This window comes from Thermobia domestica, chromosome 10 (assembly GCF_964235325.1).
Source record: "Thermobia domestica chromosome 10, izTheDome1.hap1.1, whole genome shotgun sequence".
NCBI classification, from domain to species: Eukaryota; Metazoa; Arthropoda; class Insecta; order Zygentoma; family Lepismatidae; genus Thermobia; species Thermobia domestica.
Window position 1 is genome coordinate 110,860,717 of NC_137463.1, and position 25,847 is coordinate 110,886,563.

Here is a 25,847-nt window from a genome sequence, read left to right on the forward strand (position 1 = left end):
GGGCCCCCCAAACAGGTGGCCCCCCTCCAGCAATTTTAAAAAGATGTGCTCAATTAAACCTACAGCATCAAAAATATGGCAGGGTAACTCCCTCAAACTTGTGTTTTGCATAAAAAAGACGTAAAGTTAAACTTTCATGAACAGATCTTATTCTTCTTCACGTTTATCGACTTGAAAAGGTTCCGTCTGAGAGACAATCAGGCCCTAAAACATTGCGGGGGTTTGTGATCCAGCAGCTGTTAAAAACGAGCACGTTAACGACTACTTTTTTAAATATAAGAAACACAGTAGATTTCAGGCTGTTATTGGATTTGAATACCATTGCCTACTCCAGTCCTTTTACAAGCCAGCGAGTGGCGATGTTTTAAAGAAACAATAGTTTCGTAGATATTGTTATTGTGGAAAGTGGAGGCGGAGCCGGAACGCTTTTGAACTGCATTGTCGATATATAAAGTGCCATATGTTAACAGCAGATGAAGCTGTCACTTCCTAATTAAATTCACGTCCATCACTGGTGTAATATTTTTCGAATGTGAATTTATATCTATGTATTTACTGTGACAATGATTACAACTATTTACCTTAACATCTGCACTAGTGCATTCAATTGGGATCTGTAGGCCTATGGATACATTGGAACCAGCTGAAGTCGGAAATTGTGAAAAAGTGAACCAAGAATTACGTCCAAATGATTCAATACCTGATCAACTTCAGTCAGAATTAGCAGAACATCAGTTTGGAGATGAACTATTGGATAGTGATACTGAAGACGTGTTTCGTCAAGGAAAGTCGAATGAAACTGATAGCATGGGAGTTACAGATTTGTCCAAGTTTGTACCCCCTTCCCGACATTCTTCGATTTTAGAGAAACTCAATTTCCTTAAGCAACATCCAATTCAACCCACGGAAAGTGCTGATGTGATTCTTCCATTCAAGCCTATGAAAACATATTATCGTACTACTTCAGATAACACTACTGAAAAGAGAATGTGGTTTTCCTATTGTATGGAAAGAAACTTGTGTTTCTGTTCTATTTGCATAGTTTTTGTAATTGACAGCGAAAGTCCATTTGTAACAGGCCAAAAAATCATTAAGAAACATTTCTAAAGACCTTACAGCTCATGAAAATTCAAAAGTACATATCAATGCTTCCGCAGCTTATGTAATGGCCACTAGAAGTGCAGATATAAATACACTTGTAGATAAAGGTCTCATGGACAGAAGAAAAGCTCAAGTTGAACTGTGGAGAAACATTTTGAAACGTATATTGGATATAGTTGTTTTTCTTGGATGACAAGGACTAGCTTTTCGAGGGAAGCGCGAAGCAGCCGCCGCTGATTTCAACACCAAAAAAGTTAATCACGGAAATTTCTTAGAATTGGTTTATTGGTATGCAAGTATAATGATATTTTAAAGAACCATGTTTCAGAGGCGATTATGAAGAGTCAAAACAGAAGATTGCTCCTGTAAGTAAAATTATTAGTAAATTCCGTGTTGTCAAATACCGAAACTTTACTGTATTCAACGTGGGTTCTATTAGTTACTTGGGCAGTACTACCTTTCATAAACCAACACAGACTTGACTCAACCTTAATTACACCTCACCAAGCAAATAAGTCCAACTTAACTAGTCTTCGTTTTCCAGCTATCTTTATTATCATAATCTCATATGAACTCATATAATAAATCTATCCACTAAGATGCCATCATTTACACATTAATCTCTTGCACACTTAATAAATCAAATACCTACTACACAATTAACAATTCTTCAATTGGGATCTAAACTTCGTTAACTATGGCCTCCACATCATCAAATCTCCGATCTTCAATTCGGTACAATATGTTATAAACAAACACCAACTTCTTCTTTCTTTTCAAGCATGTTCCAAAATTCTGTCGCGCTTTCCGCCACATATCTTTCTAATTCCCTACAACATTCCCCCTTCTTCTTCTTTTTGTTATATTCTGAATTTCATTCCCAATAATGTTTCTACACATACTTTCAATCTTTTAATATGTTTCCGAAAGTAGCTATCCGGTTACCATAGTCTTCCATCTCATAAATTGATCCTTCGTTACTCTCGTTAAATCTCCTTCATCCTCTAAGAAAAGTGTTCTCTTCTGTATTCCAAAATTAAGTCATTTCTAATCTGTTCACCCTTTACAGCAACTTGGTTAGTAGTCTTGTCATTTCTCCATTTACGTTTCTCTTTTCTTTCCATCTGTACTACTGGGATTGATTGCCGACTTTGTTTAGAACCCTTCATCCACTTTCGCGAACCAGAGTGAAAGCTATCTTCTGTCGAAACAGTAAGATCACATGACGTACTATGATTTACCATGGACATCTCCTTATTAAAAGTATACAACCAGTCACATCCTATAATACTGTGATCCAAAAATTCTTGGCATACTTTGAATTCACCATGGTACTTAATTCCATCTGCTATCACTGGTGTGTCTAATTTTGCAAATAAAGTAAGAGTACGTCTACCCCATTGCACCGTTTCTATAGGAATTGATTGTAATTTTATTGTATTAAGCAATTGCACATATGTTAAAATTGATATCACAGAATATTGCAGTTCCGTTTCTGTTGTAAAGGTTAAATTTACTCCATTACAATTTAATACATCCAATTGCTCCCTGTTATCTTCTTTATTTGTCTGATTAACTGTGTGTTCGTTAATCGAATCTGAAAAAAGCTCTTGCTCTGATAGCACTGGCTCTTCTTTTTGTCCCGTTTCTATTGTGAAGCCATTTAGATGAGATTCTTCTACTGGGTTCAATACATAATCATCACGGCCAGAGCAAGTAAACAAATTATCTAAAGCATGCTCATAATCCTTGGATGTTGATGCTTGTTGTTCGTTCTGTGAAATGTGATCCGTTTGTGGGAATTCATCTACTCGTTTTGCAATGTCAGTGTGGGATGGGAATTTATTATCACAACATACAGCAAAATGGTTAAATCGTCCACAATTCCTGCACTTCGCTCCTTTGGCTGGACACTGCTTCCACTTATGACATCGTCCACACGATTTACATTTAGGAAACTGCCGTGCACTATTCCTTTTATAACTATTATACGATGTTATTTTGTTATGCAGCTGATCTAACCGATTTTCTTGTCTGTAAAATACAGAAGCTTCTTTCTCCAGTAACTCGAATTGATTAATTATATCAATAGCTATGGACATGGTCAAGTCAGGTGTAGACAACAGCTTCTTTCGAGCAGATTCACTAACAACACCGCAGACTATCTGGTCTCTTATAGCATCTTCTCGAAATACGCCAAAATTGCAGCGGTTAGCCTGCTTTTTTAAATTGAAAATGTAATCCTGTGCAGTTTGGCCTATTTCTTGCTTCATAGAATGAAATTTGTATCTTTCAACTATGTAATTAGTTGCCGTGTGATACTGTTTCATCAATAGATCCTTTATTTGCTGAAAATCAAGCTCCGGTACTCGTTCGGGTGCTGCTAGTTCCTTTAATGTTTTATAAACTGCATTTCCCATAACGGATATAATAATACAAACTTTCTTGGCTTCTGGTACATCATTAGCAAGACAATACTGTTCAAATCTTTCAATGTATGTTTCAACATCTGTCTCTTCTGGATTCAAAGGTTCAAAAAATTGTATATGTTTAGACTCCGCCATCTTCCATGCAAAAACCAGCTCGTCGCCAATTGTAAGTAAAGTTATTAGTAAATTCCGTGTTGTCAAATACCGAAACTTTACTGTATTCAACGTGGGTTCTATTAGTTACTTGGGCAGTACTACCTTTCATAAACCAACACAGACTTGACTCAACCTTAATTACACCTCACCAAGCAAATAAGTCCAACTTAACTAGTCTTCGTTTTCCAGCTATCTTTATTATCATAATCTCATATGAACTCATATAATAAATCTATCCACTAAGATGCCATCATTTACACATTAATCTCTTGCACACTTAATAAATCAAATACCTACTACACAATTAACAATTCTTCAATTGGGATCTAAACTTCGTTAACTATGGCCTCCACATCATCAAATCTCCGATCTTCAATTCGGTACAATATGTTATAAACAAACACCAACTTCTTCTTTCTTTTCAAGCATGTTCCAAAATTCTGTCGCGCTTTCCGCCACATATCTTTCTAATTCCCTACAGCTCCAAGGCAAGTATGGTGAAGAAAGTTCACAAGGAAGAGGCTCATTAGTAACTTTTTTGTCGAAGACATTTGTCAAGAAGTTAGTAACCTATCTTGTTCTTCAGATTCAAACTAATAGTGTTAACAAAATAAAGCAGGCTGGTACATTTAGTGTTGAAGTTGACTGTACCCAGGACATTACTGTTATTGAACAGTTAGCATTGGGTGTTCGGTATGTGCTTCATGGTGAAATAAGAGTGAAACTTTTGAAACTAATTCCTGTGGACAAAGCTACTGGACTGGATCTTTACAAACAGATTGAGGATGAATTTAGTACGCTGAAACTGTCAACATCGCATATTGTAGGTTGTTATTTTGATGGTGCAGCTAACATGAGTGGCCAGTATAACGGTGCCCAAGCACAGCTCAAAAAACTTAATCCGAATGTTCAGTATGTGTATTGTCTCGCGCATGTTCTAAATTTGGTAATGATAAATGCAACAGAATGTTGCAAAGTCGCAAAAGACTTTCTTGGGTTACTTCAAATGACAGTTACTTTCATCTGCGATTTATATAAAAGAATGTAAATGTGAATTAAGTACAATGAAGAAAACTCAAGTGTAGACAGCTACTTCGCCGATTACAAAAATTAAATCTGACAAGGTGGTGGAGTAAAGATCGACTCTAAAGAGTATCTTTGATTTTTCGACACCTTTGCAAGATCGGAAGAGGTTCATGACGCTGCTTCAATGTCTACTCACTATTGCAAGTATGAGTGATTTTCAAGCAGAAGTCACATTTAAAGCCAAGTGTTTGGTTCAGAACTGGTGTAAATTTGAAAACATTCTTGTGGCTTTTGTTTTCAGCCAACTTTTTCATCTATGTACACCTACTTCGCAGTATTTGCAAAAATCTGGTGTGGATTATCTAACGGCTACAAAAATGATTTGTACGTTACAATCAGACTTAAAGCAAAAACGGAACATGTTTTGTTCTATTGAAACTAAAGCTATGGAGTTTGCAAAGCACTTGAAAAGACAATTGAAGGATGCAGGATACGATGTTGCAGCTGAAACTTCTCTCCTTGCAAAGAGAATACCAGTAGCAATTCTTCAAGCAGACGAGCTTTCCCATGATGAGGCAAGAATTTTAGATTCTCTATCAAAAGTGTTTCAGATAAACGTTTTTAATGTTATTTTCGATACTGCAATTGAGCAATTACATTCTCGGTTTATCTGCAATGATAGTCTCATGAAGGACATTGCATAGCTGGATCCTACCTGTTTCCATGAGATAAGTACTTTAGAAGAACTACCTGATTCAGCTCTCAATACTCTACCACATTATTGCAAAGTGGAAATAGAACAAATTCAAGAGGAACTGCTCCAATTTGCTGGTCATTATAGGGACTATAATCCACCAATATGTAAAAAGCAGGTTATTTTAAAAAATGAGCATGGCAGTGAGCAATATGCTCATAGTAGTGAAAACGAGGAAAATGAAGAAGAGGAAGATAATGAAACTGAGAGTGAGGAGGAAGATGAATGGAAATGCAAACCTGCAAGACAGTGTAAAGTGTGTCTAGTTTGTGCACTGCACCTGCTTCACGAATTAAATCTTTATAGTCTATTATATCCATCGTTGTATAAAGCGTATAAGTATGTTCTAACTCTATCGTGTATTTTTATACAGTGGGCCCTCATTTCAGTTTAGCAGGGTGGGCCCTATGGCTGCCAGTCCGCCCCTGTATAGCTGAACTTTGGAATTGTCTCTTTTGCAAACATTTGTCTTAAAATCCAATGTGCCTTCCATACCAAATATTATTTTTTGTTTCACATTACGGTTTGTAAAGCGGTGTGGAAATTATGAAAGGAATGTTTCATTGTGAATAAAAGTACTGCTGTTCCCAAAAACATTACGGTTCGATTGCCAATGAAAAGAGTTGTTTGTGTCCAATATTAATTTATAGCTTCATTTCTCATCTTTATTATTATCTCTGTGCATGACCTACAAGCTTCAAATAATAGTGATTTTACACACCAAAGTCGGAGCTCCGCCGAGTCATGTTCCAATATTATCTGTGGGAATTAGTCAGTTGTTTAGGAGACAAATAGATAAATACTTTTATAGTAATATAGACGATAAAAATTCAATTTCCGTACATCATATATTATTATTTCATGCTCTACTCTAAAAAAAAAAAAAAATATATATATATATATATATATATATATATATATATATATATATATATATATATATAAAGAATCTTCTTTTACTTTCAAGATAACATAATTTAATAAATTTCAATATTTGGAGTGATTTCGGTTTTCAATCAATGAAAATTGCCGTGAGTTGGGAAATTACTAAATTTGATAGTGAAATTAATCTGAATATAGGAATGTTTCTATTGTGCGTGATAGAAGCACATTTTCAGATGAAAAGGAAAGTATTTACTCCGATTGCAAGTACTATTAGATATTTCTGCTTTTTTTATCAAAGTTTATTTGGTGCCTATTCAGTCTTCATTATCTGTGCTATAGCTGAACGATTTTTTTAGATAAGCAAATTTGATTAAAACAAAATTAAGTAATCGATTAAGCATAAAAACGATCTCTAGATTTCTATTCACAGCAAGATTATTAGAATACTGATGTTATTGTTTCACTGTCACAAATTATTCCCGAAAGCGGATTTTAAAAATTTACTTGTACGACAATGAAAAGTAGTGACGAGAGATTAAACACTTAACGCTCATAGCACTGGTAAAAAAAAAAAAAAAAAAATGCCCAGGCTTGCATAAATTTCTAATTTGCGTTTTTTATATTTCATTGGAGATGTTGAATCTAAGTTTAAGTATAGCCGTCTTGGTCAAAGTACATGTCAGTTTGTGAGATTCTAGCTTCTTTCCTGTTTGTTGTAAATACAGGGCTTGATGATTGGCCCGATTTGAAAAATTTATTCTGTGAAATCTAATGAAACATATATTATTGCGAGACATGCGCTTCGAAAGGTTAACTTTCCAAGTTGTTTCCACTTTTTACACTAAGAGTCAGCAGCAAACGTGAAATGAATTGCTGATATTGGCTGCAACATGATAAAAAATATTTGGCAGGAGATAGACCATCGGCTTGATGTATACCGTATTACGCGAGTTGCTGATATAAAACACTTGTGAGATGTTTGAAGAAAACTATGACAGTTTACCTTTCTTAGTACAAGTTTCACAATAACATATATTTATTAGATATCACAGAATAAATTTTCGAAATCAGATATATAATTTTGACTTGCCCCGCATAGTTAATAAATCATATAGTGACCAACTCCTTCGAAAATGATCATTGTGTCATGTATTGTATGTAGGTGTTATTGAATTTTCTGCATTGTCTTTGTATATGTAATCTTTGAATTATATAATGACCTAGTAAATAATTCTAGTTAATTATTAGTAGACCTCTCATTTTCATTAAAAATATTCGTTAAATGATCACCCATAGCATATTCTTCAGTCATAAATAATGTGTTGAAAACTTTTATAATTAATTTTCTAAGATAAAGTTCTTCAAATATTAATTTCCTTTTAGGTTTTTCAGTTATTTTAAAGAAAAATGTGAAATCTAGTTTTGAATAATTATTTTCTACTTATATCTTTGCAGAATTTCACCATATCAACTTTTCAAGAAGGAACTGTCAATAATCGGAGTCATTATCAATCCATATTGCTTCACTAAGGCTATTGGAATAGTAGAAGCACTTGGTCAGAGGTAAGGTTAATTAGTTTACAAAGCGGTTTAAATCATGGCAATATCATGAAAACAACTTTTCTTCATAGTATACCATAAAAGCAACCTATCTTCAATTTATCATACTGTACTTTATAAAAGATACGGTAGAAAAATCTCCCCTATTCGGGAAGCTACTAAATTCAAAACAAAACAAGATACGGTAATTGTATTTTTATTTCTGAAAAGTGCACTGAATATTGTCGTATAAATCAACACGCTTTCAACAAAATACATATAAGTCAAGTGATGGCTTCGATTAGTAATGCAAAGCGCGAAACTGATGCGAAATGCACGGTGCGATGTGACTGGCCGTTCTACCGTACTAAACATCTTCCCAATTTGGGAAGGTCATAGCACAGAGAAAATAGCAAAATAACTAGACATTCTCCCAATTTTCTCTGTTCTAGTACGTTATGAACCCCAATACATAGCACCTCTGGAAAGCTTGTTTCATGCTGAAGATAATGAACTATAAATTATGACTTTCCAATGAACAGTGTTGATGCAATAGCTATTTAACTGCAAGTCTACGACTTTCTTTATACTAACAGGGTTAATGGCCCCAGATACTTACTCCATTGTCTATGCCACCTAATTTTTTGTGTATGAATATATTTTTGTTATCTTTATCGAATGGATTAGGTTTGATTCGGATGTCCGGATGACAGGTTCATGTCCGTTCCTTGTCAGTACCGCATGTTGAGGGTGCGCTGCTCTCGTCAGACTTTGATTGTAGAAACATGTTGTTCCAGATGCAAGTCGAGTTCTGCACATGGGCGGAGTTAGAAGTTGTCTGCTGGGGGCAGACCTTTTTGTCTGCTATGAGACATGGTAAATACAGAGGAGAATTGAAGAATCTTATAGGTGGCGTTTTTATTATTTGTCAAAAGTTGGGGGCAATGCCCCGTATGCCCTCTATAGCTCCGCCTATGGCTTGTGCAGTGAGTTGTACTGCATTAGCACTACAGTTCTTCGGGGTAGTTTTGTTCAATATTTGGAGATCTCTCTTATGAGTGTTTGGATTTCTTCCGCTATTCCTTTTTTCTGATAAGGTTTTACAGCGAATTTATACGCTTATCACCTTGGAACCTATTGCTCTCCATACACCTAAGACAGTGCCGGTATTGGAAATACTTGTTGCAACTAACTGAACACCTACAATTTGCTCTAGGTCTTGCATTTTTAACAGACAGATCGGTTTCCTTCCTTTAATTAAAGGGACATTTTAGTAAGAAAGGACTAGATGCCCTAAAATTTATTTGTTAGACGGAAGTAAAAGGTCTTCCTAGATTTATTTATAGCATAGTTTGAAAGTCTATTATTATTATTATTATTATTATTATTATTATTATTATTATTATTATTATTATTATTATTATTATTATTATTATTATTATTATTATTATTATTTTCAAAAACGGTCTTTTCACTCCTTTAAACATTAAGTGGCAAAACTTTATTAAAGTTACCTTAGCAACAGGTGAAATAAGCTTCATAAATCAACAGGCTAAAATAATTATATATATGCAGTTGTTTAAATGACTTTTCTGTGTACATAAACAGAAGTTATTTCTATGGTGAAAGAGAAATATTGATCAATATAAAGGCACAGAAAGATTGAGATTGACATTTGTACGAACGACTATTCATGTATTTTTTAAAAATTAATGTTTCTATTTCCTTCCCGTTACAGAGTGAAAGACATTAATATGTGTCGTACTGTAATGGTGAAACATAATTTGGATTGTTATTATATGCAGCACGACGTTGTACTAGTGTTCAAATGACACAGTTCACAAACAATGTAGTTATGTTGAATGTTATACACAGTAGTCAATTTCCGAAGCGAAATAAACAGTTGATAAAAATAAAAATCTCAGAACTTGCTATCGAATGTTGCTAAAGTTACAGTATACGAGTTTATGTGTTAAGTTTATTATTTCTTCGCGGCACCGAGGCTTTATGAGACATGAATCTACGATTTAAGTTGGAATCGAATCCCTGATGACCAAGTTCGCCAAAATCACACTCCTTTGTCCTTTCTTTTTATTCACTCTAACCGGGGCACTTGTTTCCAGTCTTCGAATTAATCTTCTCCAATATACAACTTTCACTATGACAGAGCCACGAGTACAAAATTTCGAGGAGAGTTAAACATGCCCATACCCTTCATTGGGACGTGAACCACTATGGATTATGCCTCGTGATCCGAAGCCGAATGCCGAGACCGTTTTTAAAAAAAAAAGAAAAAAATAGACGAATTATTTTTAGACCACTCAGCTGTTGCCTCTACCCTTAAACATGACCATGTTCTTCAGTGGGACTCGAACCCACAATGGTTTTTGCCCTACCATTATCAACCGAACGCATGAAGCTACTCGGCTACATCCACTAGTACCCCCTAGATCCTCGAGAAGGATACAAAGTTCTAGGAGTTACATTTAACTGCCCGTGAAGTTCCTGAGACAAGTGGTACACGCAGAAATTCGTCAATAGGAGGTTCAGGGTTACAAGTTCACATAACTTCAGGTGTTTATATCTTAATATGGTGAATGTTTGTTTTTAGATTTTATCTCTCCCAAAGTAGTAGATTAAAACCCCGAAACTCCCCTTGGATACACCACGGAAAGAGACTAATTATCATATTGTTCTTCTCAGGACTTAGTACATTTCTTAAGCGAAGTAAAGTTGCACAGAAGTAGTCAACTTGTGTAGAATATCTTCTCAATATTTATGTAAGTAACGACGGAAAATCTTGGATAACGTTCGTCAGAATTGATTTTGGACTCTTCTTCAATATGGATGCAAGAAACTATTCAGGACTTCGCTTGATCTTTATCATGCCCTTAGATTTAATGATAGAAAACGGGAAAACTCCGAGAAATCCCACGAGCCCCATATTATTCATCAAACTCAGAACTAGTATCATTTTAGGAGGGCAGAGGGAGGCAATTGCCCCATTGAGCAATTGCCCCACTCTCCATTTTAAGATTAATCTTTATTCTTTGGAGCGTGTTGTGCAATAAGTGCCATATACTGTATCAATGATATTCCAATTCGTTGTGTGCATAATGATTATTTCACTACATTCTGTATGTTAGAATAAAGAAAAAACACTGATCATACACGAGTTAGAAAATAGTTCAAATTAACTGATAATATTAAATATGAGAGGATTGAATTGGGAGAAATAATTTTCTAAATATTTATCATGGACCTACTCCAATCACGGTCATACAAACATCTCTTTCCTGCATAACACAAGAAGATCTGACATATCACACAGGATATGAATTGACATTGAAATTGAAGCACGTTAAAAATTTAGGATCTGCGAGAATTCGAACCCGGGTCGCGTTGGTAGGAAGCCACTTGCCAGTGATTTATCCAGAATTTTGAACTTAGGAAGGTGTTTAAAAAATCTGGGAGGGTACAATCTTGCATTAAGGTGATATACTATTATCATCGTCTTTTTAATAAACTTTTGTATATATATATAAACTTTAAAATTCGTTGATGCAACGAATGATTGCATTGGATTTCCTTCCTCAGCCAGAGCCAATTAGCGTCGACTTTCCCATGCTTGGTGTGACGTCGAGATCAGGGGCGTCATTTAGGGGGGGCAGGGAGGGGCATTTGCCCCACCTGAGTTTGAGATTTATATAGATTTTATCAATAGAACAGTAGTAAGTCAATTACAAACGCGAGATTTTACTTATATCAAGGAGTCTTGCCTCCCCCCACCAGCCCGAATCTGAAATGACGCTACTGGTCAAGATTAAATCGTTGACAATAAATTAATCAAACGTTGTTTTGACGATCACAGCCGTGTAAAGGTTGATTTTCATTCAATCTTGCGTTGCATGCCTTGCGTGAAAATTTATCTTGTCGAAAGTAAGTTGTTTTATTCTATTCGAACTTAAAAACAAAAATTCGAAATTTTTTAAAAAACAAAATAACAAGATTTTTAATGCTGTCTTCCCGTTCTGCCTAAAGGCCCTCCAGCACTTTGTAGAAAATATTTTAAATGATCTTATCTTTAGGCAGAACGGGAATTCTCGTTCAGGAAGGGATTTCTTTCGAGACGAGGAATTCTGTTCAAGAAGGGATTTCTTCAAGAGAACTTTTCTTTGGTAGTTTTACCAGATTCTGTAAGAAGAATAACTATTTCTTTAAGTTTTATCATAAAATTTAGATTTTATTCTACTTGTTCGTCTCGGGAAAATGACTAGATACAGTTCTGTTATTAACAGTGTTATTCACAATTATTTCACTAAAAAAGAATGATTTTTTTTTAAAAAAAAAAAAGCTACTTGTAGAGAAATGGAAAATTGATTGACTCAGTTGCAAGAAAGCAGTTTGACATTGTAGTTGAAACGAAGATAAAACAAACTTACTTCGGTCTAGTATCAAGTCATTTCACAACAAAATTTTATTCAGTTTACCAGTGGTTCACCTCCAACATGTCAAGGGACGCAGTCAGGGGCGGCTTTAGGATTTTAATTTTGGGTAAACCCACTCCTTCGCGTATGGATATATACAGGGCCGGATCCAGGATTTTCTGACAGGGGTGCACCAATAACTACTAGTACATTTGAATCAAATTTAAATGTCGTAAATGCCTATAGACATCTATTGTATGTGTGAGGAATTGACTTAAACTATTATTTTTGCAAAGCTCCGCTTTCTTTTAAGCCCAAAACAGAAACATGACATTAAATTTTCCGAAAGTATTGCAATTTTCACTGCTAGCTTCTCACTTTAGGTAGTGTATAATCACAACTGAGGGGGTGCACGTGCTTCTGTGCACCCCCTAAACCCGGCCCTGTATATATATATATATATATATATATATATATATATATATATATATATATATATATATATATATATATATATATATATATATATATATATATATGCACATTTGATTGGTTAATGACAATAGGAAATTACTTTTACAGTATTGGTTGATGCTGTTTATTAAATTATTATTTACTATTATTATAAAAAGTGGAAAATATATTTACTCTTTATTGTATCTTTTATTGTTTATATATTTTTCAAAATTTTTGGGTAGGGCCGTGCCTACCGTACCCGGCCTACCCGTTAAAACCGCTACTGCTCGCAGTACGTAAAAGATGCCACAGTTCACATTCTCAAGACATATTTGGCCATATATTAAGCAAACAATGCAAAAGGGTGCGTAAGACGACCCTTATCCCTGATTAGCTGACCTTTTGATTTGATTGAAACTACGAAAAACATAAAAGTATTTCAATGTTGATATAAATATTTTGTATTGCTGCTATTTACATTGACAATATAAATATGAAAATAGAATTATATATGATACTATTGCATGTAGTATAGAATTATGTACCGGTATATAAGACAAATCGTCTGATAAGGTGATGCCGAAAAAGGAGTTGTGATGCAGAACACTAACATTCTTTCTTAAGAGTCACTTTATACGTCCTCTTGCATTGTTTACTTAATATATGGTCAAACATGTCTTGAGGATGTGAACCGTGGCACTTTTTACGTACTGCGACTCTTAGCATGTTAGAGATGAACTACTGAAAAAGTGCATAAAATCTTGATGTGAAATAATTTGATATTAAACCGCATTAATTTTATTTTATATTCGTTTCAGTTACAATGTCAAACGGCTTTCTTACAACTGAGTCAATCACAAGTATTTTTTCTTTTTCAAAGAAATCACATTCATCTTTACCAAAATAGATGTGAATAACACTGCTGATAAAGAACTGTATCCTCGTCATTTTTCCGAACAGAACAAGAAGGATAACATCAACATCTAAAATTTATGATGAAACTTGAAGAAACAGTTATTCTTCTTACAGCCTCTGTTAGAATTACCAAACATATTATTACGAATGCAGGACAAAATTCAAGAGAATAAACCCCAAGGAAAATTCAGACAAAACGGACTAAGTTCAAGCGACAAAATTATAGGCGCAGATTAATAAAAGAATGATTATTTTTCTTCAACTGTTATGCATCTAAACTGTTATCTGAAATTCTTCAGTTTACGGAAATAACATTTTTTTTTAAATGCTGAAAATCAAATGAAAGACGTTATAGTAAGTATACGATATATTTCACATTTTCATCTTTGCTATAAAAAAATCTTGATCGGTAGTTCAGAATTAAAATAAATATTTATACATTACTCAAAATAAAAGACTACTATATGCTACCACACAAGAACGACATTTTTAAAATCAAATAGCATCACAGTTACTTTTCGTAATTAAAATGAATGGTCTTACTGTAATATGTTAAACGTATTTCAAATCTATTAAAAATATTATAAATACGAATACTCAGAACCTTTCATATGGGTATGTGTGAAAGTAATTAAAGCTAATCTGCCCTTTTATTATAACATTTTTATGTTTTATTGGGTTTTCAGCATTTTAAAAGAAAGAAAAACTTATTTCAGTTGAAAAAATGCAGATAACATTTTAGAATACATGACAATTGAAGGGAAAAAAAATAATCATATAGAGTGTGCCCTGGTACCTCCAATATATTTATATATACTCCTGTGATATTTTCCTTTGGATTTTCTCCCCCTCAGAATTTTCCTTGAATTTTGATCGCTTGGATTTAGTTCCCGCCCTCGTTACCACAGCCATTTTATACATGAGTTCCGATCTGCATACAAACACGCTAGGAGTCAAGCTTTCCGGTGCTGCATTTCCCTAAAAATTTCCTCCTCGCATAGAATTCCCTGTCTTCAAAGATTATACAGAACGGGAATTCCCGTTCTACATAAAGATAAGATCGTTTAAAATATTTTCTACAAAGTCCTGAAGGGCTTTAGGCAAACAAAGAATTAATCTTTTTAATATTGCATCCCCCTTAGTTGGGGGAATGCAAGGAATTCATTTCCGGAGGGTGTCCGAAAAGTTTAGGGGATGCTGGGGGTGTTAGGGGGTGTAGATAAATCACTGTAACTTTATTACACAGACCACTAACTTAGATTCAACAAAAACGATTAACTAGTTGAATACCTCTCATGCAAAATTACTTCAGATACTAATGCCTTTATGAAGAAACGATCGTTAGTTGAGTTACTCATTATTTCCTTCTTCGACTTAGAAACAGGTCAAATAGATCTTTATCAACGTAGAAAATGTCTCGAAACGTTCTAAAAGTTGAGATTGAGGCTTTAATGTTGGTTTCGCACCCTAGAAAGAAAAAATGTCAGAAGTTAATTTGTAATTATTTAAATTATATCAACACGTCCAGGAATATTAGTTAGGTTTCGAAATACTTTAGAGTAAAATATGCTTAGTAAATGTATTACCTCGGTAACTAGTATTTTGACTTATCAACTTTAAACGTAGAACTTGTAGCGTCGTGTTATCGTAGGAAACTACCAACTGACAAATCCAGGTTCAAGTCCCTCCGTATAAATTAATTTTAACATCAAGTTTCACTATTTATTAATTCTTACTATAATTCTATTACTGGTCTATTATTATTATTATTATTATTATTATTATTATTATTATTATTATTATTATTATTATTATTATTATTATTATTATTATTATTATTAACCATGATTCAAAACCCCATCAGTTCACTGATTCTGTTTGACGTAAGTTATTGTGACATAAAACAAAACATGACTTGTGCGAAAACTAGGTTTATACATTGCAAGACCTGTAATTCCCAATTATTCGCCGCAAACTCAATTGCATCTTACTGACAAAACCTATTGTGAAGCAAGAGAGAAGCAAGTATGATGATACTGATTTATACGTTTCATGGCCTACATATTACTAGAAAAGTGATTTGGAATATTCGTTTGTTTGTTCCAATCCAAATTGTTCATTCTCCTGGAAGTTATATTGTTCAACAATTCTGAACTAAATTTTAAACGTAATGTTCTCAGGAAAATTTCTCGAATTTTCTTCCTATCCTAGAAATAAGTGAAATTTATTGAATTGTGAAATTTTTTTAAAAAATGTGATTTTCTCAGAAACAGCTCCCATGACAATAATTACAAAAGAACGTCTGCTATCTTTATTTTTCTAAGCTGTGGAACCAACATTAAAACTCTAGCTTCAACTTGAGAAGCGTTTTGAAACATTTTTCTCATTGAGAAAGGCTTAGTTGACTTTTCTTTCAGTTGAAAAAGGAAATGACGAGTAATTCAATTAATTATCGTCTCGTAGTATCTGAACTACTCTTTCATGAAAGGTTTTCAAGTAATTAACAGTTTTTGTGTAAACCTAATTAATGATCTGTGTAGGCAAGCCATTACCGCATCAGCTACCTACCAACGTAACTCGGGTTCGAATTCTCTCAAGTTCTAAATTTTTAATGTTCTTCAATTTCAAAGTCAGTTCATACCCTATGTGATATGCAAAATCTGTTGTGGAAAAAGAAAGACATGTTCGTATGACGGTGAATTAGAGTAGGTTCATGAATCGAGATAAAGATCTAGAAAAGTATTCTCTTCCAATTCAATCGTTCCAGATTTGATATTTTCAGTTAACTAGAACCATTTTCTAACTCATGTATGATCAGTGTTTTCTTACAATAGGGTTTAATCTTAAAATGGAGAAATTTCTTCGTACATCAAATCCACAGCAATAGTTTATTTCAGTGCTCTGAGACTTCCGAAATGTCTGCTGGTTGATGTGTTAGGTGCAAATTGGAGTCCATCTCTGCAGGCGTTTGTGATAGTAGCAAAAGTACTGGGCCGGACCTGATGGAATTATAGCAATCAGGGAGAGATACTTTTACTGCTGATTGTAGCATACATCACTAGCAATGGGTAAATACTTTATGGGTCATCATACCGTTCATATAAGCATCTTACCGTGCAATTTGTTGCTGAAAATATGAACACTAAAGGTTCATAGCTCCAAAAGTATGGGACCTACCGTAGTCGAATCCAGACTTCACTTAAGAACTGGTATGTCCCCTATCCAAATATAGAAGTTTCAGAATCCAGTGGTACTTCCGCAGCAATTTTTATAGAGGTAGTTGGAGAGTACTTAAAATAATTTGCCCGTAGCCAAACTCTCTCTATAAAAATTGCTTCGTGAGTAACTTAGGATTCTAAAACATGTATTATTGGATAACGTACATATTAGTTCCTAAGTGAAGCTTTAACTCGACTGCGGTAGGTCCCATACTTTTGGAGCCTTGAACCTTTAAAGTTCATATTTCAGCAGCCTATAACTCCAAAAGAAAGTATTTGTGCACCCAGATTGGTCTATACTTTTCGTCTTATCTTGGTGTGAGGAATCACCTCCCAAACGTTGTCAGTGTTGTTTTGAAACATCTTGTATATTGCCTCGAAAGCTCACAATATACTGGTATTTGTAATTTGGAGTTAGTACAAAGTTTTGATATGTTACAATAAGGTTAATTGTTAAGAAATTTCATTTGATAGGACGAAGTCTTGATATATGATATTATTAGAAGATTAATTGTTAGAAATCGCATTTAATAATACTAAGTAATTAAAGGAATGTATTTATATTTAATATTTATAGGTATCTCCAGTATGAAAATCTGGGAGTGAAGACTTTCAGCTTGGACCAATACAACGAGGCCATTGAAGCTTTACGGAAAGGTTCCATAGCTAAGGCTATGTTCAAAGTTCAAGAAGTTGAGTGAAGCGATGATCTGGAAAATTTCATGCTAACAACCCTGCAAAATATAAACAAATTGTGTAATTTGTTATTATAAATAAATGTGATAATTACAATAATAATTTGCAGTCCCTTCGATAGTCCCTTTTAAGTATTGCATGTTTCATAGAATGACAAAATGATCTCCATTTTGGACCAGCGCTTTATGTTAGTAATTGGAAAACAGTAACTTTTTATACATATAAGATACTCCTCAAAGATCTAGAAAATTTGCACTTAATCAATGTTTCATTGGCTTCCAAATAACGGTTGAAGGTATTTTTTCTACGATTGGAACAATCCCCCTCAATACTGCTTTCTTTTTTCCTCTTTAATGTTTTTTCCCAGCGATGGCAAATAGGCCTATAATTTGACCCTGGATCTGATCCATGTTTAATTCAACCTTGGAATTCTTTCAGAAAAATATTTCTGGATGGATATTTTCGGATATATGGGGGTATTATCGGAGTTACTCAGATGTATATTTACAAAGGCCTATAGAACTTAAACTAAACTTTTCTTCCATTCGAAAAAAAAAATGAAATCTTTTAGTTTTACGTCCCATAGTTATTCCGGCTAGACTAAAGGAGACGGTAATGATGAGAAATGAATCAGATGGTGAAATTAAGAAAGTGGGAAGGAACGGGAGAACCGCGAGAAAACCCACGCACATGGTGTTTGCCCATCACAAAGTTCACTTGGCGCGAGCTGGCATCGAACCAGGGACCCCGTGCACCAGATGTGAACGATCTACCACTGAGTCACAGCGGCCCTTTTCCATTCGATATTGAATGTATTTTAAGAAATATCAGGTTTGATATTATTTTGGATTTAGCCCCCAATTCCGAAACAAAATCCTAAATGTATCTCTTTTAAAATAATTAAGCTGAGAAGAAAGTTTTATTCTACGCGGATACTCCATGAAATACTGTTTGCTTGTCTTTATCTTTTTTTCTTCTTTTAAGAAAGAAAAGGACGAATAATATATGCATGTGCTCAAGTGATTACTAAATAAATTTGCCTATAGTAAATCATAAATCTTATTCAGATGAAAACACATCTAACCTAAGTCTATATTTACCATGATTTTAAAGGAGCACTGTTTTGTTTTATTATTCACTCATGGTTTCTCTAAATGAAAACCAGATATCAAAGAAACTTTAGTTTGAACTAGATCGAATTCCAAAGCTTTTCCAAGCATAGTAATTTGAATTAGAGTAATTAGTCACAAAACTGCAACTTAATATATACAAAACTTATATGCTTATCTAGATTTTATTACAAATGTCTAGCCGTAATAAGTTTAATATCAGCTGATCTATATACTAAAAAATTAAATGTATGAAAAATACTTATTATTTTACTTATAGTAATCACAAATCATGTAATAATTTTTGTTAAGGCATTCCTTACGTAAACCAAGCATATTTTTCTTTGTCGTTTGGATGCATACCTCTCAAGAACCTGAATAAAAAATTCTTCACTTATAACATCTCCTTCAATAGAAATTCGCATGTTCTGGTTCAGTGATGATCCTCCTAACCGATTTCTTAATGGTATCATTATTCAAGTCAATGTCAAGGCTGGAAGACATCCTTTTAAACTCCTAATTTGGCCTGCAATGAGATACGAGCAAGAGATAATCACAAATCATATTTGTAAATAAGCAAGAATGGTAAGTAATATGAAGTATAAAATTTGTGGTATCTGTTCAAAAAAAATTTCAATGTTGCTACATTGCCTTCTATGGAAGAATCAATACGGTTAATATACGGTTTCTTTAGAGGCATATATGGGAGTTGTATATTGTATCTTTGTTAAAAGGTTGTTACTAACGAAGAGTCCCTAATATTTACTGGTGATAGATATTTTGTGATACCAAGCAGTGCACACATGAATACTAAGAGAGCATATGTTTATGTTTACCACGTATCGCCCAGCATGCAATTACTAGTGTAATTGCGAATATTATTAGTAATAATTTACATTTTTATGCAATTAATATGCTTGAAACTCCATTTACAGAACAATTAGAGAATTTTATGAGACAACCATACTTTTTGATAACATTGAGCAAAGTAGTTTCTTGGGAACGTCATTAACTTTATTTCTTTACAAAGCAATAAACATTTAAACGAAGAAGAAATATATTATTATAGAAGTTTCCAAGTAATATGTTCTAAAAGACTTATTGAATTTTCATTATTTTAAATACGCTAAAAATAGTTAAATTTTTTTTTCTGAATTCTCAAATGGCTTATACTTTTCCATCTAAGAAGGTCGATTGAATGTTTAAGTGTATAATAAGTTACCGACACATACGTACTCAGGAAATCGTATACGTTTAATATTTTGAAGCTTGAAGTATTCTGTATCCATATTTTAAGAAAGCAATTGCTGTTTCTTTTTTAAGAATATACATAAGAAATATTATTTGGAAATTTTTCACTTATAGACTTTTCGGAAATTTATGTTTTTATTTATTTTTACAAGCAGATTTGCGAATTTTTTAAACACAGAGCATTTCACTAAGTTTTATCATTCATGTTCATGCATGGAATTAGTTTTTGTAAATAACATGCATTAGCATTAGTGAATATAAATGCTAAGTTTCAATATTTTATGTTGTTTTCAATTAAATATTTTTTTATAATTATTTTATATAATTTTAAATATTTTCTATTTTATTTAAACTATTCACAATAACATATTTTATCATGAGATTTCTTTACTATTTGAATTTACATTTTCCATTTTACAGAAGTATTTCAAAATAAATACATTCATAAAAAGAAAAAATAATGACCGAACTCTGGACACTTTCACTTTTAAACAAACATTAGCTATAATAATGTAAATACAAATATATATTAATAGTAATACGAATATTTTCAATATTTCAAGTAGACTATTTAGTGATGAATGATTGAATCATAAACGTTCTGAAATCTTTTAATATGAAAATAAAACGCTCTTAACAAACATATTTTTTATTGAAAATATTTTCTTATACATACTTCATTTAAAAAAAAATGAAATGAAAGTGAGCTTTACACAATGAAATCATATTTTGTCACCATATTTCCCATGTCAAGTGGATACTGGAAACATATATTCAACAGAAAACTCCAACGATGGATACAATTTCTGAAGAGGATGTCATCTTCAAATACAATTTGAACAAGCAAACAAAAAGTTCAAAAATTTTTACCCTACATCATCAATAAAAAAGGTTACATCAATTACAACGAAAGTTAACCATAGCCTTCCTTTTGTGGGAAATTCACACTTTATTAATTTTAAATATTTATATTTTGTCGTTAATACACAATTTACAGTATTACTTACAACTTACAGTATCTTGAGAGTTTACGCCATTTTTTATCTGATGACATACAGTGCGAAAGTGTTTACAATTCTCCATTACATTTGCTTCAACTACCTTATTATTTCGTACTGGAGTTTTGAATAATCATCTTTTTTCTCTGAAAACAATGTTATTAGTGAACGTAGTGAATTTTATCAGTGAACAGCGTTGCTACTACATACTATTTTCTGGTGAAAGTTAATATTTTCAAATATTTTTTGGCTAGAGTTCTTACCAGTATCATGACTAGCACCATTCAGGTACAATACTCGTAACCAAATTTTGGCTCTCAAATACTCAAATACTTTTTTTCTGTGAGTGTTGGAGATACTTTAGCTAATATTTATTTTTTATAATTTTTTTCTTGTATAAAGACTAAAATGCTAGAAAGTCAAAAGTCAAAAGAAGTTTTCTTTTTACAAACGGCATGATCATTCGTTTAAAATCGCAACTGGTACTTGACAGACATACACCAGTTAAGAGTTAATATATATATATATGGCTTTTATAGTGCGAAGTGCGTGCGTGAGAATCGCAGCACTCCAACAACTTCTTCAGACTTGCTAAACTTTTTTCTTATGGACTGTTTTATTTTGTATCTAAACATATAGGAATACAATGATTTTATTTAATGTTGCAATTTAATTTTCTTTAATTTTACAACAATTATTTCGAAGCGCGGAATTCGCTATTCCACGTTATCTCAGGATAGGGCTAAAATTTGATGTTGCTAGAACTGTGTAATTTAAACTACTGTGACTATCCTATATTAACATATAGAAACACTTGTTCATTTTCTAGTGATACTTCGTGAAGCATATAGTAATCCTTAGATCAACCCGGGATGTTCCATTTTTCATCAAACGAACTAAACCGACGCTGAAAACATTTTCAGTTGTTAGTACAGTGCTTGCGTATACTCGAAAGTATTAACTTGAAAGTATTAAGTTTTAATAATAATAATAATAATACATCTTTCTTTGAAGTACTGGCTTCTTTAGATATTTCTTCGTTGTTTCTCGATTGCTGTTTTTTGCACATTTTCTTCACCAAAATTAACACCACTACTGTCTTTCTTTTAGTTCCAGCCCATTTTCTCAAACGTTTTTCAAGTCTTTCTCTGAAGTAATAACTTTTTTTTTTTTTTTTTTTTTTTTTTTTTTTGGCGGGGGGGTCTTTATTTACACATTTTCCTCATCGAAATTAACACAATTGTCTTTCTTTCGCTTTAACCACTTTTGTAAAACGTATTGCAACATTTTGCAATTGAAAAGTAAGTTCTTATTTCGACACCTAGAACACGTCTAACTCAAGCAAATCTTCTGAACTGCTCTAATTAATCAAACATCAGAGATTGCTGTGAGATAGTCACACATTACAAGTTTTTACTATTGTTTTCCACCCTCTCCTGTTAACAAGTTTTGTTCAAATATTTTTAATCTGAATGAAACTAAAATATTTTTTTTTTCTTTTTAGCCCTCCTTTCTTTCTTTTTTTTCTTTCTTGCAGGTTAAAGAAACTAGCTGCTGAGTATTTATCGAAATCCATTGATCGCCGTTTTCTTTGATGCCAATTGTGGGAGGTTTCCTGTTGTAGTTATAATCCTATTAGGAATGGCAGTGAATGATTCAAAATAGGCTATGGCAGGTCACGTGTTTTGTTATTTTTGTCGAGGTCAATGATTTCTTGGGCTCAAATATATCCGTTCCCTCTTAACCCTTGAACTAAGGAAATATTTTTCTTCAGATCCTCCCTTTATGATTAGAAAGGAAGTAATTTTTCAGTATTACCTGGCTCAGTCTGCAAATGCTATGGATCAAAGAATATACTTGGAAATGTAGTCATTGCTATGTCAAACAGTAGAACAATTACTTCAAGGTCACCATATGCATGTAAGTCCACACTCTTTCCTTTCATCCCATTGAACAACAGGGATTCTTCGAAAACTCGATTTCCATACTCCGCATTTTTAAAGACGACGTTGTGGAACATAGCTTCTCTAGGAACTGTTTAGTAACATATTTTGTTTTGATATAGAGTTCATGGATGGGAATTGCTTTTTTTTTTTTTTTTTTTTTTTTTTTTTTTTTTTTTGAGAAAAAATTACAAATATCAAAGTACAAAAGTACATTGTCGGAACCCTTTGGGGGAAGGACTCCCTGGATCTGCCCTTCCCTCCGCCACTGACATAAGTTGTGTTATGCGGCAAGTTTATTTTATTGCATGTCGATAATACTTTTCGTCTTTTTAGCAATAGATGAATGCAAGGCTAGAGATGACACACTACGTCCCCCTCAGACGGTTACAAAGCCCATCTTATCTGCAGCTGGAAGCACAAGAACATTTGTACCAAATTTCAAGCTTGTACACCTAATATACTCTGCAGCAAACTACAATCGGCTTTTAGTACTGTAGTAAAGTTTAAAACTTTTCTTTGAAGCATTATATCATTATTTTGTGGAATTATTTGGCAATTTTTCCTACTGTACTTTACGTACTTAGTTTTTGACATTATATTGAGTCTAGCAATGAAGAAAAAAGTGGTCAGTTGAATAAATTGTTATGGCAGTAGCGGATCTAGAAGGTAAAAACAGGGGGCAACCAGAACCCAGAATATGATAGGTATATCATGAATTTACTATAATCTTTCAAAAATACTTAAATAATAGCTAGAATATTTTTTGTCACTCAAAAAACTGGAATTATTTGAGATGCATTTTGTATCCGATTTGCAGTAAATAACACCATATTCTGTTTCATGATTTTCACTATTTCACTATACGTACTAGCTTTTATAATTGTGCTTAGATTCGTCTGCACATCTATTAAACTGCTAAACTTAAAAGTATTGTAGTTATAAAAGGAAGACAATATACACTGATCACCAGTTGAATTATAGACACCTACCTAATAGCATTTAACACCACCTTTGCTTTGATAACAGGGGTACTCGCCGTAGCATGGACTCCACGAGGCGCCTGAAGTGTTGTTGTGGAATCTCAACCCATGTCTGCTGCAAAGTCTCCCATAGAGCTTACAGGATAGTTGGAAGATGGTCCACAGCCAAAGGCGTCGTTCCATGGCGTCCCAGATGTGTTAGATCGGATTGAGATCAGATGACCGTGTTGCCAGATCAGAGGAGTGCTCATCAAACCAGTTTGCTGCCATTCTAGAGCGGTGGGTGGGCCGGCGCATTGTCCTGCTGCAAGATGAGGTCACCACCTAGATGAAGCACCCGAGCAAATGACATGGCATGGTCGTCCAGAGTATCGCGGTAGCGTTTACCTGTGAGGGACTGTGTTACATGTGTTAGGAGACCCATTTCGATCCAAGTAAACATGCCCCAGATGAGAATACCACCACCACCGGCCTGCACAGTTCCTTGCTGTCACGATGAATCCCTTTCCTCTTGCGGTTGGCGATGCTCCCTTACCGGTTCATCGGCATGTACCAATGTAAACCTGTCCAGACAATCTTTTTCCACATTTCCACGGTCCAGAAGCAGTGTTCCTTTGTCCATGCTAGACGTTGTTTCCTGTATTGTGTTATTAGAAGGGATACTCGCGTGGGTCGATGGCTTCTGTACTCCATGGCGAGCAGGTGGTTGGGAATTGTGTGGCTGTTGACGCGGTGTTGTTGTCTTGCATTGAACCAATCCGCAATTTGACGCACTGTGGCCCGTCTATCGGCTGTCACGATGTGGGCCACAGGGCGTCTACCTCTATCATCGACACACCCCTGACCGCGGCAGTTTGCCCGTGTGGGTGCGGTTTTACCGGAAGCCAAGTACTAACGATACACCATTGACACAGTTGCCTTTGAATATCCGAGTACCGCAGCCACTTCCGAAATGGAGCCACCCAGTCGTCTCGCTACTAGGAATTGACCACAGTCAAGTGCACTGAGGTCCTTCGTTTTGCCCGTCACACACTGGATTGAGACGGATATCGAGAGAGGAAGTACACAGTAGCAGTACCTTCGCAATGCATTTCATTCACATGCATTGGTGGAGCCTCTGTAGGGTGTCCTGCTGTCTCTAATTCAACTACTGATCAGTGTATATGGTACCGTAAAAACCCTTGCGATTATAAATAAACTTAAACAAAAGTTCTAAATATACCAGTGTACCTTGAGATTTAATTTTCTCAGTGGCGTTTTGCAGTTGAATATCCAAAGTTTTCGTTAACTTCATTCTCAGAGAAGTTGGTTTGGTGACAGCTTCATCATTACTTCCTTCATCTGCATCTTCAATTAAAGTAGTGCTATTACCACATCCGTGTCCACTACTCTGCCCATAAGTGGTGTACAATCTAGCTCTTTTCTTTTGCACCCACAATTGTTTCCGCAGTTTGCCTGGCAGTTGCATGCTATAAACTTTAACAAATCTTCTGAAGCAGGTTGTTTAAATATTGTTACAGGAAGAAGGTAATCACCACAAATTCTTCAGCCTCATTCAGTTGAGTAATCTCTTGATTTTTTCCACTGCTGAACTTGATAGACACATGGAGACTATGCTGATTTGCAGCAGCTATTGTTGAAGATAGTACTGCTAAGTTAAAGTGTCACTAATGCGTTGTTTGGACACAATCTTTTTGTACATGCAGACTCTTGTACAATCCAGAATTTCTTACTCTGTGTATCTATATAACGCTAAGAACATTTTTTCTCTAGCAGCTACCACATCATCAGCAGATGATGTTGGGTTGTTGAAAACATCCATTTCTCGACGCAGTTCTTCATTTTTTCCCAGTATTTTGTATGCAACTTTCTTTCCTTTACTATGTGGAGCAGAAGTTTATCACGACCAGTGAAGATCTGCAGAAATAAAATGCAGTTCACCATATCTCTCAATGCTCTTT

At 34.2% G+C, this 25,847-nt stretch overlaps 1 protein-coding gene across 1 annotated transcript in view; it reads left to right on the forward strand.

Annotated features, from left to right (window-relative positions):
- Window positions 1–17,704, forward strand: part of LOC145662654 (uncharacterized) — a 38,140-nt gene extending 20,436 nt beyond the window's left edge. Inside the window, exons 6-7 of the mRNA XM_081728448.1 lie at window positions 7,807–7,914; window positions 17,484–17,704. Of these exons, the coding sequence (XP_081584574.1) occupies window positions 7,807–7,914; window positions 17,484–17,607 (232 nt within the window). The 3' untranslated portion in view covers window positions 17,608–17,704. The remainder of the gene's footprint in view (window positions 1–7,806; window positions 7,915–17,483) is intronic.
- The last annotated feature ends 8,143 nt before the right edge of the window (window positions 17,705–25,847 follow it).